Here is a 15,503-nt window from a genome sequence, read left to right as displayed (position 1 = left end):
CAATCGGGCATGCCGTGTATGAATGTCTCCCCTGCCTTCGCATTCGCTACGTCCGTAGCTTGAGACAGCCGCGCGCTCAGACCAGATCAGTGCTCCTATCCTCCACGTGTGTAGCTCTCAGACAGGTTGAGCGATCAGTCGATTCGATAGGCTGTGAACGCAATTCTCCCTGATCGGCTTTGGGCGAGTGATCCTCTGGTGACGAAAATCTAAGATTTTACGAGATGAGATTTGATCTGTGCTCGTTAGTAGTCACTATTTATTGTGCTGGACGCGCACGTTGGCGTCTGTCGCTTCTTGTGGGTGAGAATAGAGGGCATGCCTAGATCTGAGGATATAATCCCATTGCAGCCAGGGCTCTCGGAGGCCGAAGCTGATTCTGCAGAACTCCCGGATAGTACACTTGTTGGTCGAGGCTGTTCATCAGATGGTGGCTGGGAACTGCTGGACGTTGCTCGGACGACGGGCCACAGACAGAGGTCCAGCGAAGTCGAAGAACATGGCTTTATCGTCATTAACATCAACGAGCCTGGTGGCTTGCGGCACATGTGCTTCGTTCGCGGTTGTGGAAGAGTCTTCTATTTCGTTTGGCAGCTGCATGAGCATATTAGGAATGATCATGGCGAGCAGACGCTTGGATGATGTTGGCTCTTGATTGCTGCCTCATCGTACAACCTTTTCCCAGGATGACGATCGGAGAAATGTGATGCTATTGTATGGTATCTCAGTAAGTAGAAGCTGGTGTTAAAAAACGTACATCTCAACAAGCGTATGACTCTAGCCACCGCGGTTAAAGATTCGCGACACCAATGCGCCGCCAACATTCCTGGCCAAAGAGCCAGAGTAGAGCCCGCGCTCGACTAGACCGCTTGCCTGGCTGAACTTGTCGCATCTCGAGAAGGCCAAGGTGTTGGTGATTGTGAGAACCAGTGCGATCACTGTGAGTGTCAGATCTTGCCCAGCCCATGTCCGGAGAAGTATACTCACCAACAAGCGTCAGCCACTTGAAATCAAGCCTGACGATTGCCAGAATCGCGAGTCCAACCCAAAGCGCAGGCTGCGCGTATAATGCCAACCAGAAGAACCTCTTGTCGGTTGAGTTCACAAGCTTTCCACCTGGCTCATTCGGCTGTGGTGCACTCTCAAACACCCAGTGTGAGTCACCATTTTGCGGGTTCACTTCATTCCACCATCTTAGTCCCACAAGTCGTCTTCCTGCGATGTTTTTGAGGTAGTAGAAGTCGGCTGCGAGGAGGTTGATCGTGATGATGAAGATGAGGACGTAGTTGCTAGTGAAGAGCATGCCAAAAAGGTACACGAGAAGACTCGCTACTCAGATGTTAGTATGCGCATGATATAGCGGGGTCGTCGTGCATACCAGCTCTGAAGGAGAGGAAGGTTACAAGAGTAATGGGATGGGCGCTGAGCCGCCAGTTGAGGCTGCCCGGGGGCGCATTGATGTCGGCCATGGCGAGTGATTATCGTGGTGAAAGGGACATCAACCACGGGGCGTGGATCGAGTCGGCGGACGAGGGAGTTGGGCTGGTTAGGCTGCCAGATAATTGTTCAAGGCATTCACTTGACAGCTGCTCCAAGAGGACGCGTTGCGAGCCGGACCCCTGTTGTGAGACAAGGTTTCGGATTAGTCGGCTCGGTCCGTGCTGGTCCAACCAACCTCACGTCCTCTGATGCTGCTGTGTCTACTCCACTGTCACAATACCATCATCATTGATCGGAGACCCAGACTGTCTGTCTGTGCATCTTGATTGACTTGTCTAGATGCTTGCCAAGGCTGTGATATCGTGGCAGCGATCGTTCTACCATGTGTAGATCCTCCAGCCAGCCGCCAGGGCACCTCAGCCGCAGGGCATGAACAATGTTTTGTGACCTTTCAACACGGTCCCAAAAGTTACTTCTTCGTTCTCCTTACATGTACAATCGGAATGACGCCCTGTGCTTCTCCAAATTTCTGTGGTATCTGCCAAGTTTTCAATGTCCGCGCTTTACTGCTCGCAGCCGAAGCCTCGGCGGCCAAATCGAACATCGATGATCGAGGGTTGCTCAGGTCGACCAAAGAAGGCGTGGTTCACGATGCCATCCCAAAGCACTTCAAGCATCAGCCCGGTCTCCATGCTCTGAAGGCAGCCTCATCTTCTTGCGATCTCTGCCGTTCAATCTGGCGGGAGTTCAGCCGGCAGAGGGAGCCAGCAGAGCTCACTGACGAAGCATTGTGTAGGGGAATCGGCAACGAGCAAATCTACATTGGAACCTTGGTATGGGATGCTGGTCTCAATGCAACACCGCATGTAGCCGTTATTCAGCATGGACCGCCACCTCACAATTCTCAAAGGCAGCTGGCATGCTTTGAGGTTTGTGCTGACTACGGTAATGAATACGATCACAGGATCACGAGCTCTGCTGATTGATGTGATTAGGTGCTCTTCCGTCCGATAACAGCCGCCTTTTGGCTCGGCTTCAGGCTTCATCGTCGAAGGATGAGCAGTGTTTCGACCTTGCTCGAACATGGATGCGCAACTGCCAGAATGAACACGTCACTTGCGGGCAGAGTGGATCAAGAGGTCTCAGGCTGCCAACTCGTCTTCTCGCCGTTGGCTCGGACGATGCTGATAGCAAGTCTGACGGTCTCGTTCGTCTGGTGCAAGGCTCAGATTGCAGTGGAGCATATACCGCACTGTCGTATTGCTGGGGTCCTGACCGTGACCTGATTCTAACTCACGAGGCCGAAGAGCGCTTAAGGTCCGGTATTCCCATCGACGAGTTCCCTGCCACACTCAGAGACGCCATCTGCGTGACAAGGCAAATGGATATACCGTACATCTGGATCGATGCGCTCTGTATCTTTCAAGATCAAGAACGGCAAGATTCGAAAGACGACTGGGCACGAGAAGCTGGTAGGATGCGAGACGTCTACCGAGGAGCAGCCATCACCATCGAAGCCGCATCAGCTTCTCGCGGTGGCGAGGGCTTCCTGAAAGAAAGAACTAGCTCGAAACCATACTGCGCTTTACCGTGGGAATACGACGCCAAAGGAGCTCTTGTCTATCTGCGACCAATTATCGACATCCCAGACAACCAATTGCTCGGCACGAAAATATTCACCCGAGCGTGGACGCTGCAAGAACGGCTTCTGGCGCCGAGAACAATCTCTTTCGGGACGCAGCAGATCTCATTCGAATGCGCCAATGGTTTTGTGGATGAGACTGGCCGCTCTTCACTGCTACCACGAGCTACAGAGTCATATCTCAGCAAAGACTCGATGCTCCAGCTCCGCCGCGATCGAGGCCCCCTGGCCAAGCTCTGGCGATTCCTGTCTCGCACCCTTGGTCTGCCTCCCGTTGTGACGCTTTGGGACGCATATGACATCGGATGGTCGAGTCAGGGTGTCTTGCATGTGCCGGGGGATTATTGGGCAACATACTACGATGACTGGCGAGGTGTCGTCGAGCGCTTTACGGAGCGACAGATAACCAGCCGGCAAGATCGACTCCCTGCCCTCTCCGGTCTGGCCGACGAATTCCAGCGAGCCACTGGTGGCGTCTACATCGCCGGCATGTGGAAGGAGGAATTGATTGAAAGCCTAGCCTGGACTGTCAACAACCTCTACAATGCCAACGGCGAATACGGAACCTATCCAGGCCACATTCCGCCCAGCAACTTCGTGGTCGGCCCTTACCCAGAGAGCGTCAAGCCTCCAGGTTACGTGGCCCCGTCATGGAGTTGGGCGTCCACTCAAGGCAGAGTCACGTTCTTCCAAGGCACCTATCAGATCAACCGCAGTATCAAGCGTTTTGCCAAGGTCAACAATATCCAAGTCGTGCCCAAGTACAGCACAGACACTCTGGGAGCTCTCGCAGGCGGTTCACTGACCTTGACAGCTCCCTTCCTACCTTTCCCGGACCCTCAAAGTCCATGTCCTGAAGACTATACCCTGCGAACGGTCCACAGCTACATCCGCCGGCAAAAGCTCCAAAGAGGCGACAGCTTCACGACAGAATTCTACCAGCATCACGAACCCCATGCAGGCCAAGAATTTGCGCTTCTGAAACTATTCGAGGAGAAAGCACGAGTTGGGCAAGTTGGTAGCCGAGTGTACATGTTACTGCTTGAAAGCACTGGAAACGGGGGATGGCGAAGGTTGACTTGCACCGAAGTGCTCATCGTTACGCTACAGGAGCTGGAAAGGGATAACTTCCAGTATATGGATCTGAACAACGACCAGGACCGGGAGTACATGGAGCATCTGCGACCGGCGTTGAGGGAGAGTGCGGAGATGGCGAGGGAAGTGAAGGAGGCGGCTTGGGCGAAGAGAAGAGTGACTCTGTACTGAATTGCCTTCCTCGAAAGAGTATTCACTTGCACATATTTCTTGTCTACAGTCAGCGCGGTGAGTGCTGTAGCTTTCACTGAGCTACCCATTCACTCCAATCATTCACGAGACACTTCAGCACCACGCCTGTACAGAGTACCTTGCGGCCCTGTCCAACGATGAGCCGAGCAGGCATCTTCGAAAAATCCCACTCCTGATGACTTTGTACCTACTGATAGAACTTCGCAGGTGTACGGATAAGACTTGTCCGAGAAAGGTGCTCGATTTTCATGCAAATTCAATAGTCTGTGACGTATATCCGCGAGGTCGTGGGCGGATGCTTGGGAATCTGCGTCGTGTTGGTCCATATAGAGGCTGTATAAGATAATGAGTTGTATTTCATAAAGAATAAGAGAAGATGAAACAAAGAGTCCTGTGACCGCCAGTATCTCTTCAGCCTCCAAATGGGTTACACAAGACCGCATGGCCTCCTCGCGCGCCCGCGCAGTCGGCGAGGCCTGGAGCCCATGGCTTTTGCTAACGGGGGAAACACTTGCGCCGATTGGCATTTTGTAATTCAGCTATAAACGATTTAGCTTCGGATTTTTTTCCGAACTGGCTGATCGTGTACGAAAGTGAAGTAGTTGAGTGAAAGTGCAAGTGACGTTGATTTTGATAGACCCTTGCCCCACTTTTTACCGTTTGTGCGCACGGGCACGCAGCTCCCCACGTACTAGCTCCAGGCCAAAGAAACGCAGCAGTTGACCGCCAGTAAACACTTCCCCAACAACCACCTCCTGTTTGTCTGCATCCCCTTCAGTACACACCTTACCCACACGAGCAATCATGGAAGAAATCGCCCCCGAATACGACCTGGTCGTGCTGGGCACCGGTCTGACAGAGTGCATCCTGTCCGGTGTTGAGTCCGTCAAGGGCAAGAAAGTCCTCCACTTGGACCGCAACGACCATTATGGCGCCGAGGCAGCATCCGTCAATCTTGAGACCATGTTCAAGAAGTACGGCAACTACCAGCAGGGCTCCGAGCCTTGGAAGAAGTACGGCCGTGCCAACGACTGGAACATCGATCTCGTGCCTAAGCTTCTTATGAGCAACGGGGAGCTCACCAACATCCTCGTCTCCACCGATGTCACGAGATACGTCGAGTTCAAGCAAATTGCCGGCAGCTATGTTCAGCAGGGCAGCGGCGCAAAGGCAACCGTGGCCAAAGTGCCCAGTGATGCTGGGGAGGCGTTGAAGAGCCCTCTGATGGGTATCTTTGAGAAGAGACGGGCGAGGAACTTCCTGCAGTGGGTAGGCAACTTTGACGAGGCCAACCCAAGCACACACAACGGTATGTATAAGGAATGAGATGGATTGAAGGGCCACTACTGAGGATTGCCAAGGCATGAACCTCGCTCAAACCACGATGCGTCAGGTCTACGACAAGTTCGGCCTCGAACCCGGAACCCGCGACTTCATTGGCCACAGCATGGCTCTCTACACCACTGACGATTACATCGAAAGCAAAGGCGCGGCCAAAGACTGTGTCGAGCGTATCCGACTCTACGTCAACAGCATGGCCCGTTACGGAAAGAGCCCATACATCTACCCACTTTACGGCCTGGGCGAGCTACCACAGGGTTTCGCCCGTCTCAGTGCCATCTACGGTGGTACATACATGCTCAACGCCAACGTGGACGAGATCAAGTACGACGGTGGCAAGGTCTCAGGCATCAAGGCAACAATGAAAGAGCGAGGCGAAGAGGGCGAGGGTATGAAGTTCGAGACCAAGTGCAAGAAGATCATTGGAGACCCATCATACTTCCCTGAGAAGGTGCGGGTAGTGGGACACTACCTCAAGGCCATCTGCATCCTGAATCACCCCATTGATAAGACGGATAATGCCGATTCGCTGCAGCTTATAATCCCTCAGTCGCAGGTTGGAAGGAAGCACGGTGAGTAACGAATACCGTGAGGAGTGGTTTTGGCAGCACTGACTGACTTTTGCAGATATCTACATCGCCATGGTCTCTTCCGCACACAACGTCTGCCCCAAGGGTTACTACATCGCCATCGTCAGCACCATCGCCGAAAGCAACGCGAACCATCACCTCGAACTGCAACCCGGTCTCGAGCGTCTCGGCAAGATAGAAGAGCAGTTCATGGGTCCGCCAATTCCAATCTACGAGCCTCTCGAGGATGGAACGAAGGACAACATCTTCATTAGCAAGAGCTACGATGCCAGCTCACACTTCGAGACCATGACTGATGATGTGAGGGATCTGTACAGGAGGGCTGAGGGTGAAGCCCTTGTTGTCGCGGGCCTAAAAGAGGGGCAGAACTTGGTGGCTGATGAGTAGAGAGATACCATACAGAAGATTCTGGGGAGGAGAGGAGAGGAAGGTGGAGGCAGGATAAAGAGAGTATTAGTGCGAGCAACCGTGCCCAAGCATTGCAAGAATGGAACGGCGCCGGGAAGTAGACTGAAGATACCATCTATGGCCCATACCGTTTTGCAGCTGTCACTTCTGGGTTCATTCGCAGGTTGCAGACATATGTTCACTTTGCCGTAATTAGTGTGATCAATCCGAGGCTGACAACGATGCAAAGCGAATCCATCCTTCATTGAGCTATATGAACCGTCGCAGCGAAAAGCGAGCTGCCTATGAAACTTGAACCCAAGCCGATGCGATCGACCGTGTCCGTACTCGGATACTCCTCCTAACCACCAGATCCCAGACATCCCGGCTACTTGTGGCGACAGCATGTGCACTGCGAAATGCCGTTGAATTGAGGCCGAAAGCCGCACCATCCTCCAGCAGCATGGGACCGACACTTTGGGAACAGGAGCCAAGTGCACTGTTGCTTCGAATCCGCCGTCTCGTACGCGATGCCATCATCCGTCTCTCTCACGGTCTTGCTGTCGGCGGCTGCTTCCGTGGCTACATCCTCTTCGACGATGAGCAGGTCTGGATCGATGTCCCAGGCCTTGATCTCGGAGGAGAGAGGAATGTGGAGCGAGAAGCACAGGTCGACTTTGTTGACTGCGGCGAATGCGGTGTGTTGATCGTGGGCGAAGTATGCGAAGGTTGGCGGTTGCACTAGACGCCGGTGAGTCCAGTCTTCGAAATCCTCCATGCTGCTGTGCACGACGAGGTCTGAAAAGAGTTAGCGAGGATCATGGAGCGGTGTTTTGAGTTCATACCGATGTAGACGGACGCCTGCTTCTCCCGGATCCATCTGCCCAGCTGGTTCAGCATGACAGAGAGGCGCTCGACGGCGTCTTTGGAAAGTCAGTACCGCAAACAATGTACAGGGCAGAGTAATCACGAACCTTTGGAAGGCGTCCACTCGCGGTCATACGTCTCTTCCTCGGCTTCACCAACGCTGACATCGATAATGAACTCGCGAAGTTGGTTCGGGTCGTCGACCTCCTGCAGCAAGTAGAAGGGGATCTTGAGATGACACATGCTGACATTCTTGAACAGCTTCTTGGGGACGCCACGTTTGAAGTCGAACGAGCCGTATCTGAGATTGAGCATGGTCGCGTAGATTAAGATCATCGCCTTCTTGAAGCAGACGTCCTTGTACTCGGCGCGAATTTGCTTGCAAGTCTGGAAGACGCTGACGATGGGCGCATTGCCTAGGACCACCGTGTTCTTGGACTCTGCGCCGGGTTCTGTTGGGTGGGTGATGTGGACGGGGTCATCGACGGTCAAGTACTCGTAGATGATGTTTCTGACTTCGCGTGGGATTCCGAGCAGACGACACGGCTGCGCATCAGCGGTGTCGCTAGCCATGGTGGCGGTGGTGTAACGTTCGGATGCTCGTCTGGATTTGGATGTCCAGTGTGTGGTGTTGTTGCGAAGTCAAGCCAGGCAAAAGGTTGGCGCCTTGAGCTTGAGGAACGGCGCCTTCCAAAGTCTTTCTGAAACGGCAGTCGAGGGCGGTCACATGACCGGCTGCAGCTTTTTGGGAAGGTGCGACTCAGAACATACCGCATTCAAGGACATATGTTGGTGACAGGCCAATTTCTCTTCTCTAACTTTTCGAGTGCCATTCAACTATCTCCGTCGTTGTCAACCATGGCCAGCCTCTCCACACATTGACAACGGCAGAGTCAGACCGTCAGATGCGGGGAGTCAACAAACGGCCATGCTCGTTTATTACGGCTTCCCCAAGAGTTCAAAGACTTCATCTACGAGCTTGTCCTCACTGGCAACATTGTCGACGTTAGCGATATATTCCTGGTCAGATATTGCACAGCATCAAAGTCATCAGTCATCTATGACATGCCATCACTGCGACCCCAACTACCACAGCCAGCGATCCGTGTTAGGAATGCTCCAAGCACCCAGACAGTTGCGTGATGAAGCATCGAAGATCTATACAGTGCCAATCCCTTCACCATCAAGAACACTCCTCAAATTCATTTGGCAAAATATGGAGAGTGAAAGCAGCGACCGGAAAACTTTCACTATACAATCTGTTAAGCTAGGGGTACCATCACGGGCAGCTTTCTGAGCACTCGTTCGTATCTCTTCGCGACCCATGAGCTTCCAACCTAGAAGACCAGCTGGGCCAAACGAGCCGTCAAACCAGCAACGACCACAGAGCTGGTACCGAAGACACTGAAGCGCGCCATCACTTTGTTGACCGTCGCGTGGATGAGCGAGTGGATGATACGAAGGCCAGTGTATCCCCATGCCGCATACACGGTGTATGGGTGGCTGTCGCCAATCAGGGCCAGAGAGAGCGCAACGGCATACTGTGATTTCGTCAGGTACGGCCTCGCATACAACGGATGATGTTGGCCACTTACAAAGACCGTTGGCTGCTCATGAAGATGGTTGTAGTTCTCGGCCTGCCAGCGAATGTGCGGTGGAATCTTGGTCTTCACTGCACAGATTTCAGCCCCAGACTTCATCCTCGCAAGTCAATCATTTACTCACAGTCCTCCGTCACAGTCTCTCCATTCGGGGCGACACCATACTTCTCCATCGCGGGGAGACGAGTAGCATACATTTGTTGACTGCGGCGAATGCGGTGTGTCGATCCTTGTGCTCGTCGAAGATCTTGTGAGGAAGGTGGGATGTGCTCGTGGTGGTGCCTTCCTCACGGCTGTTCGCGATTGTGAAATTCGACCTCACCTGGTGAAAGTGGGAGTAGATAGACGGTATACAGAACAAATTCACACCATGACGACTCCCGAGCGCCAGAACATTGCCTGGGCAGGTGCCCGAACCCATATCGATGCGCAAGGCGTGAAGACCGTTGTTTACCTTTGTGATAATTTGATACCGCTCCGCGTCGATCCCGCCGATGTCCCCTTCGATACGAGCTCTCCCTCGCCAGTATGTCAAGTACATACGCCTACGAAGCGACAAGCCGTCGCTTTCGGCGTCGAGGCTGCTGGCGAGGGAGTAGCATCGTCCAGCGGTGAGATAGCATTGATGGATTTCGCAGAGCCGGGAATACTTCGAGCTGACCCATGCTAGAAAGTGAAGATGACGACGACGACAAGGAGAATGCGCCGCCGCGTAAGTAACCTGCTCCACGCGCTTGTAAGGCCTTGCTAACGTACTCGTAGCAGCAAAGAAGAAGCGTTCGTCTTCCGCGTAAATGCTGCGGGTGCACATGGATGCTAATCGTATATTTTAGGAGTCGCCACCGCGTTGCTGGTCAAGAAGAAGTAAGTTTGATTGATCTCGTCTTTGGGTATAATAGCTGAATGTTGTGTTTTGCAGGGTGAAGAAGGCCAAGAAGGAGAAGAAGACGTAAGGGTTCAAGCGGAGTCGGCTACCGGCTTTATGCTGACTTTGCACAGCGAAGACGACGACGTGGAGATGGACGACGCTCGGTAACTATGCCACGAGCCTTTGATTAGCATGGTCTTCTAACAGTTGCAGCGCCGACGCCTACGATTTGTGATTTTATGCTCGCCATTTGCTCGACATCTTGGACCCAATTTCAGCATCATTAAAAAAAGCCCAAAAACAGCGGCGCATTTCTTTCAGCATTTGGGCTGTTGGAAAGCGCCGTTGCCATACCATAACGCCGGTTCTTCTGGCGTCCCAACTTGGCTTCAAAACTTGTGCCCGTCGAAATCAGCTGGCCGGAAGGATATCAACTTCTGCGAGGGATGAGCATGGGCGCCTGTCCGCATCATTCATCCAGGAATCAAACCCACCACCACTTCAGCACGACGCTCTATGGTCCGGCCGAACGACTTCGTCACCAGCACCCAAATACCGGCATCGTCACGTCCACGCAAACATTTGCCAGAGTTGCGCCTGCTCACGGTCAGCATCTAAAGTACCGTTGCGGTATTGCATCGCGGGAGCCATGCCTGCTCAACGGTCGGCGACCAAAGCACCGTTGCCATACCATATGGCGGGAGCCACGCCTGCTCTCACGGTCAGCGACCAAAGCACCGTTGCCATACCATGAGCTTCTTGGGCCAAGCATCCAAAAAATCACGTCGTTTCGACAAGATCAAGAGGCGAATCTATACTTTACGCAGACAGTACCACGGATGAGGTCCACGACGACTTCCAATGACATCAGCAGCAAGTGGTGAGGTTCTTGAGGATATGATACCCTTCTCGGCCATGTCCAGTGGTCTGCGCCCGAGTCTTGTGTGGCCACGCAAGTCTTATCCTTCTGCCTATGCAGCCTGGTCTCCAGTGTGCAGGTGAAGGCTCTGCTCTTATGTCGCTTTGAGCCAAACAGCCACGCCTCAATCCGACTTGCTTCGCAGCGACTCTCATCGAGCCAGACTGGACGATGGCAGTGCCAATATACAGCAGATGAGTGTCAAGTCCTCGACGACCCGACAAACATACGTTGTGGACGCCAGACGGTTGGATTTCTCGGAGAGCCGAGTGCTCCGGCCCTTGCGTGCCCCATCGATCATCAGCTCTTGAATGCAGCCCATTCCACTCCTCTCGAGTTCTCGCGGCGGTGGCAAATCCTCAACAACGTGAACGGCGTGGCGTCGATACTATTATGCGATGAAGTGGGACGATCGAGTTGTCGCAGGCCCGAGCAGGCCGTCGACCTCTAACACGGCAACCCTGTGTATCTTCAGCACTCGTCAAGGAGGATCCGAAGGAGGCTGTTGATTAATCTACTTACTGATGTGATTGTGTACATATTGCAAGATGGGCTGGAGGTATTGGATTTGTTGAGGTTCAAAAGAGAAAGATGGGGCGGGACAAGTGGCCGTTCTGGAAACAACCCGATTGGAAACAACATCTGATCATGGAACGTGGAGCGTGGACACCATTCTCAATCTTGGATTGATGGCAAAATTCATTTATTACATTCGATGATTCATTTGATGGACTTGAGATGGAAGGTGATGAGATATATGCGATGTAGAAGGGCAGTTCGATACTGTAGTACGCAAGAAACGTCACTGACCGACAAAGAAGACCAGAAAAGCCTTGCAGTCAACGGCATGACTACCGGGATATGGCTCTCATATCCTGCCGCCTTCGCCATCTCGAAGAAGACCACTCAGAAATGCGATATGAAAGATGTCCGAAGTGGCTGGCACATCCACATGTCGCTCTGGCAGATTGGCCTGCACGATAGTCTCACCAACCAACCCCCAGTCCTTGCCTGCCTTCACCTGCAGCCGCCTTTCACATGCAAGAGCTACCACTGCCAGGGTGCTGGTTCTGAATCTCCAGTTCTTTGCTCCTCGGATGCCAGTCTATACAGAGTGTAATCCCGACTGCTGCCGCATATTGAGGTTCTGATTATCTGGTCTTGAAACCGTGGGGCCATGCGTAATTGTCCAGGTGCTCACCACAGTGCCACGAAAGAAAGCCCAAGCGTAGCAGTGTCTCAGTGTGCACATGATTCTTTCATGCACATGCATGTTCGCGAGAGATGAGTCAAGCAGGTGAACGCACTTTCCCTTTGCAGCCCATGTGATTCTGCGCTTTATTCACCAACAACCTTCTCTTCCACTTAAATAGATCGCAAGAGCAGCTTTTCTTTTTCTCTTCTCGTCACAGACAACACACTCGTCTACAGCACCTACACCATCTTCTTCCCTTGCCTGCTTCCACACCCTACGACACCAATTCGCATACCTCATCTCTCAGCATTCGCCATCATGGGTCGGCGCAAGAAGCGTGCGCAGGACCTGTCGCGCCTCTCGCCATGGCTCATCTCTACGCAAGAAGCTCGCTGCGACCACATGCGCCTCCGCCGACAAAATGCTCAAGCCTCTCGCCACCTCCAAGCAGCTCGTCGCGATCGCCGTGCTATCCAGCATCAGCACCAAGCCCTCCGTCTACACCGTCTACCCGTCGACCATCAGAGACTGTCCCTTCTGCCATCGCGCTTGTACTCTCGCCACCAGCGTGGGTATCGCCGAGACTATCATCATCGCCAGTTCTTCAAGTTTTCCCGCCCCCCACGAGCTACCGAGGCCTCGACTACCAGCTCACGTGCGAAGGCATCAAGTTTCGCATGCTCGATCAGCCCCGTGCTACTCTACTACAGCATTACATGCATCATAGCTGGCATCTTCATATGCCCAGTGGCAGCTCTTTCGGATACAAACGACACGAAGCATAGTCTCAACGTCTTGGGCCTTTTCGCGAACGCAAATACTGTCATTCTGAGCTTGCTCGGGATAGCTGTCTTTGCTGTCATGTGGAAGCTTGTCGGCGTTGTCCAGAACACTCTTTTTGCATTGGCCCAGGAAGCTGGGGACTCAGCTACTCGCAATGGCCACAAGCGCGGCAAGAATGTTCGAGCAAAGTCAGATGCTTTCGCATCGCAGTTGCAGAGGGCTGATCAAGCGGTGGACGAAGCAAAGGCCTTCCTCACGACTGCGGTGACTCGACCACCCACACCCGCTACGCTGCCAGTTGGTACTCGGCAGGACCAGCAAGACGCTGAGGTGGCCTATCTTATGTCCAAACTTCCCGGAGTATCGCCACAATCCAATGATCACACGAGCATCGTTTTCGACAAGTATGGCACACCTGTTTCTATTCCGGTGGACAACAGCCCCTTGGCCGTCTTCAGGGGTATTGCACTGCCCGAAGAGCATGCCAAAGCCGTGAACAAGCCGGTCGAACTTGTGGAGGACGCTGTCAGCATCAAAGGAGATCGTGTCAGAATGGGCGAGATCGGTTACATCTCTGGATTCTTACCATCGCCGAAGAACGAGAAGGACGGCAAGAAGTACATTCAGGTCACTATACCATCACATGACCCGCAGACGATGTGGCTGCCAGTGGACTCACTGAAAGGCAATCCGAACAGGAAATGGGGAGATATCGGCATCGAGGCTACAATTCAAACCAGGAGACCTCGTGCCGAGAAGGACATGACATTCGAGGAGGACGACTATCCGATTACGGAGCTGGTCAGCCAGCTTTACACCGCGTTCGCCAAGGCTGGACAGGTGAACACCATGCTTTCAGATGACATATTCCGAGTCCTCAACAATCGCGACCGGATCAAGGCGTTTGCACGGAAGCTAGGCAAGGCTGTCGAATCGGCAGGCATCTCTGAAGCCTTTGACAAGACAGCTAAGTGGTCGATCAACGACTTTGAGGATCGAGGGGTTTGGGTAAACCAGCAGACCCAAGGTACCGGCATCTACATGTGGATATACAGCGACTTCAAGTCCTTCACTGCCTATGATGGCCAAGAGCCACGCAACTACATCGGCAAGACGCAAGTTCGCTTTGGGAAGCGGTGGAAACAGCATGTTGACTCCACCCAAGAAGCAGAGCAAGGCAATGCCCCTGCCGTTCACTACAAAATTGCAGCTGCGGCCAAGCGCCGATGGTGTGTGATGCTAGCCCGGACCGACGACACCTGGACGTCAGAAGAGTATCTGCTTGCTGAGCAAGCCCTTATTCTACTTCTCCGCGCCTACCGACCAGAAGCTCTTGCTATGAAACCAGCGGTCTTGCACAACAATGGACAGATCCAGCCTGAACAAAAAGAGAGCATGAGAAGCCTCATCAACGGGTTGGACGCTCAGGCTGTGGCTTCTGTTCTTTCATGTCTAGCGGATACAGTTTTTGATGACATTGGATGGACCAACACGCTCAAGCATTCCGGTGGATGCAACTGGGACAGCCCTCTAGCACGCTGGGACGAATTCGACGAGGTCCTTTTCGTCAAAGTTGACAGTGGTGACAGATGGACATACTTCCGGAGACCGCGTCAAGTTACCAAGGTTGGAAGTAGTGGCAGACAGCTCGCGCAGCTTTGTTACGGCGTGGTGAAATCATCGAGAGGCAAGAATATGAGCCCGACATTGGCTTTCAATGAATCATTGGCGCAAGCTGGTCCTGGGATTGGCGACACTGTCTACATGTCTGTGGAGATCATGAAGCAGGGGCGTCATGACCATGCATTCGGTCGTCTGCCTGACATCGCTGGCCGAAAGAGCTGGGACGAGGCAAATCAAGTCGGTGTGCGTTTTGAGTGGAAGAACTCAAAGGGCCAATGGCTGGCGAAATATTGGCAATCAAGCGCAATGATGGACCTGAAGGACGATGCATATCCGGCCAGCCAAACGACGTGGGCACATGCCATCGCTCTACGACACAAGCTAGAGCGTAAATCATTCGTTCAAGCTCCTTCCTGGTGGCAGGTGATGAACCCTACCAGGATTCTACAGGTCGAGTTCGATAACTTTGAACAAAAGTTCATCATCAAGGAACCCGATCTTGCACGTACGACAGTCGCCTTTCCCGGTGTTGAATCTGACAATACAATCAGGCAGAGGATGCAGCTGTTGGGTTTGGGAGGATATGGAAACACAACGCCGACCATCTCTCAGGCGAACCAGTTGAATCTCTCTGAGGCAAAAGGGCAAGGCAGGCGAAGACAATACTGCGATACTGCGGAATGCGACATTGTTCGCCGGCTGTCTGAAGGCATTGTCTCCAATCGAGAGACTGCGGGAAGCGGAGGAAAATACACCCAACTTTCACCAGGTCAGTGTAGGATTTGCAAAGCCTTCGGACGCCGCTGCACATTCACGCTGAACTCTCGCCTCTTCAATTCGGCAAACTCCACCCAGATCATGAGGGCCTTGACTTTTTACCCACCCATAAGCATGCCCTTCAAAATCAACGATCCCCACTACAACACTGCAAAGGCTGAGTAGTGACCCGGCTCAAAGCTG

At 53.1% G+C, this 15,503-nt stretch overlaps 7 protein-coding genes across 7 annotated transcripts; 4 read left to right on the top strand and 3 right to left on the bottom strand.

Annotated features, from left to right (window-relative positions):
- Positions 1-777: 777 nt before the first annotated feature.
- On the bottom strand, positions 778-1,469 carry M409DRAFT_24342 (uncharacterized protein; the record flags this gene model as incomplete). The annotated part of the gene is made up of 3 exons (XM_033807202.1): positions 778-938; positions 988-1,329; positions 1,379-1,469. The coding sequence occupies 3 exons, from the start codon at positions 1,467-1,469 to the stop codon at positions 778-780; spliced, it is 594 nt and encodes a 197-aa protein (XP_033666380.1).
- A 474-nt stretch (positions 1,470-1,943) lies between these two features.
- Positions 1,944-4,348, top strand: M409DRAFT_24341 (uncharacterized protein; the record flags this gene model as incomplete). Its single annotated transcript, XM_033807201.1, has 2 exons — positions 1,944-2,385; positions 2,436-4,348. 2 exons carry the CDS (start codon positions 1,944-1,946, stop codon positions 4,346-4,348), a joined length of 2,355 nt encoding a protein of 784 aa, XP_033666379.1.
- Positions 4,349-5,173: 825 nt separating this feature from the next.
- M409DRAFT_55873 (uncharacterized protein) lies at positions 5,174-6,687 on the top strand (the record flags this gene model as incomplete). The annotated part of the gene is made up of 3 exons (XM_033813120.1): positions 5,174-5,678; positions 5,731-6,282; positions 6,338-6,687. 3 exons carry the CDS (start codon positions 5,174-5,176, stop codon positions 6,685-6,687), a joined length of 1,407 nt encoding a protein of 468 aa, XP_033666378.1.
- A 388-nt stretch (positions 6,688-7,075) lies between these two features.
- Positions 7,076-8,127, bottom strand: M409DRAFT_24339 (uncharacterized protein; the record flags this gene model as incomplete). Its single annotated transcript, XM_033807200.1, has 3 exons — positions 7,076-7,485; positions 7,533-7,610; positions 7,662-8,127. The coding sequence occupies 3 exons, from the start codon at positions 8,125-8,127 to the stop codon at positions 7,076-7,078; spliced, it is 954 nt and encodes a 317-aa protein (XP_033666377.1).
- Positions 8,128-8,891: 764 nt separating this feature from the next.
- Positions 8,892-9,352, bottom strand: M409DRAFT_36950 (uncharacterized protein; the record flags this gene model as incomplete). Its single annotated transcript, XM_033810646.1, has 3 exons — positions 8,892-9,095; positions 9,150-9,226; positions 9,280-9,352. The coding sequence occupies 3 exons, from the start codon at positions 9,350-9,352 to the stop codon at positions 8,892-8,894; spliced, it is 354 nt and encodes a 117-aa protein (XP_033666376.1).
- Positions 9,353-9,525: 173 nt separating this feature from the next.
- On the top strand, positions 9,526-10,258 carry M409DRAFT_24337 (uncharacterized protein; the record flags this gene model as incomplete). The annotated part of the gene is made up of 7 exons (XM_033807199.1): positions 9,526-9,766; positions 9,826-9,867; positions 9,918-9,932; positions 9,989-10,019; positions 10,075-10,104; positions 10,155-10,187; positions 10,237-10,258. The coding sequence occupies 7 exons, from the start codon at positions 9,526-9,528 to the stop codon at positions 10,256-10,258; spliced, it is 414 nt and encodes a 137-aa protein (XP_033666375.1).
- A 2,197-nt stretch (positions 10,259-12,455) lies between these two features.
- M409DRAFT_24336 (uncharacterized protein) lies at positions 12,456-15,485 on the top strand (the record flags this gene model as incomplete). The annotated part of the gene is made up of 1 exon (XM_033807198.1): positions 12,456-15,485. The coding sequence occupies one exon, from the start codon at positions 12,456-12,458 to the stop codon at positions 15,483-15,485; it is 3,030 nt and encodes a 1,009-aa protein (XP_033666374.1).
- Between the last annotated feature and the right edge of the window lie 18 nt (positions 15,486-15,503).

Source organism: Zasmidium cellare (assembly GCF_010093935.1).
Source record: "Zasmidium cellare ATCC 36951 unplaced genomic scaffold M409scaffold_22, whole genome shotgun sequence".
NCBI lineage: Eukaryota > Fungi > Ascomycota > Dothideomycetes > Mycosphaerellales > Mycosphaerellaceae > Zasmidium > Zasmidium cellare.
Note: the sequence above shows the minus strand (reverse complement) of the source record. Positions and strands in the feature narration are given on the sequence as shown.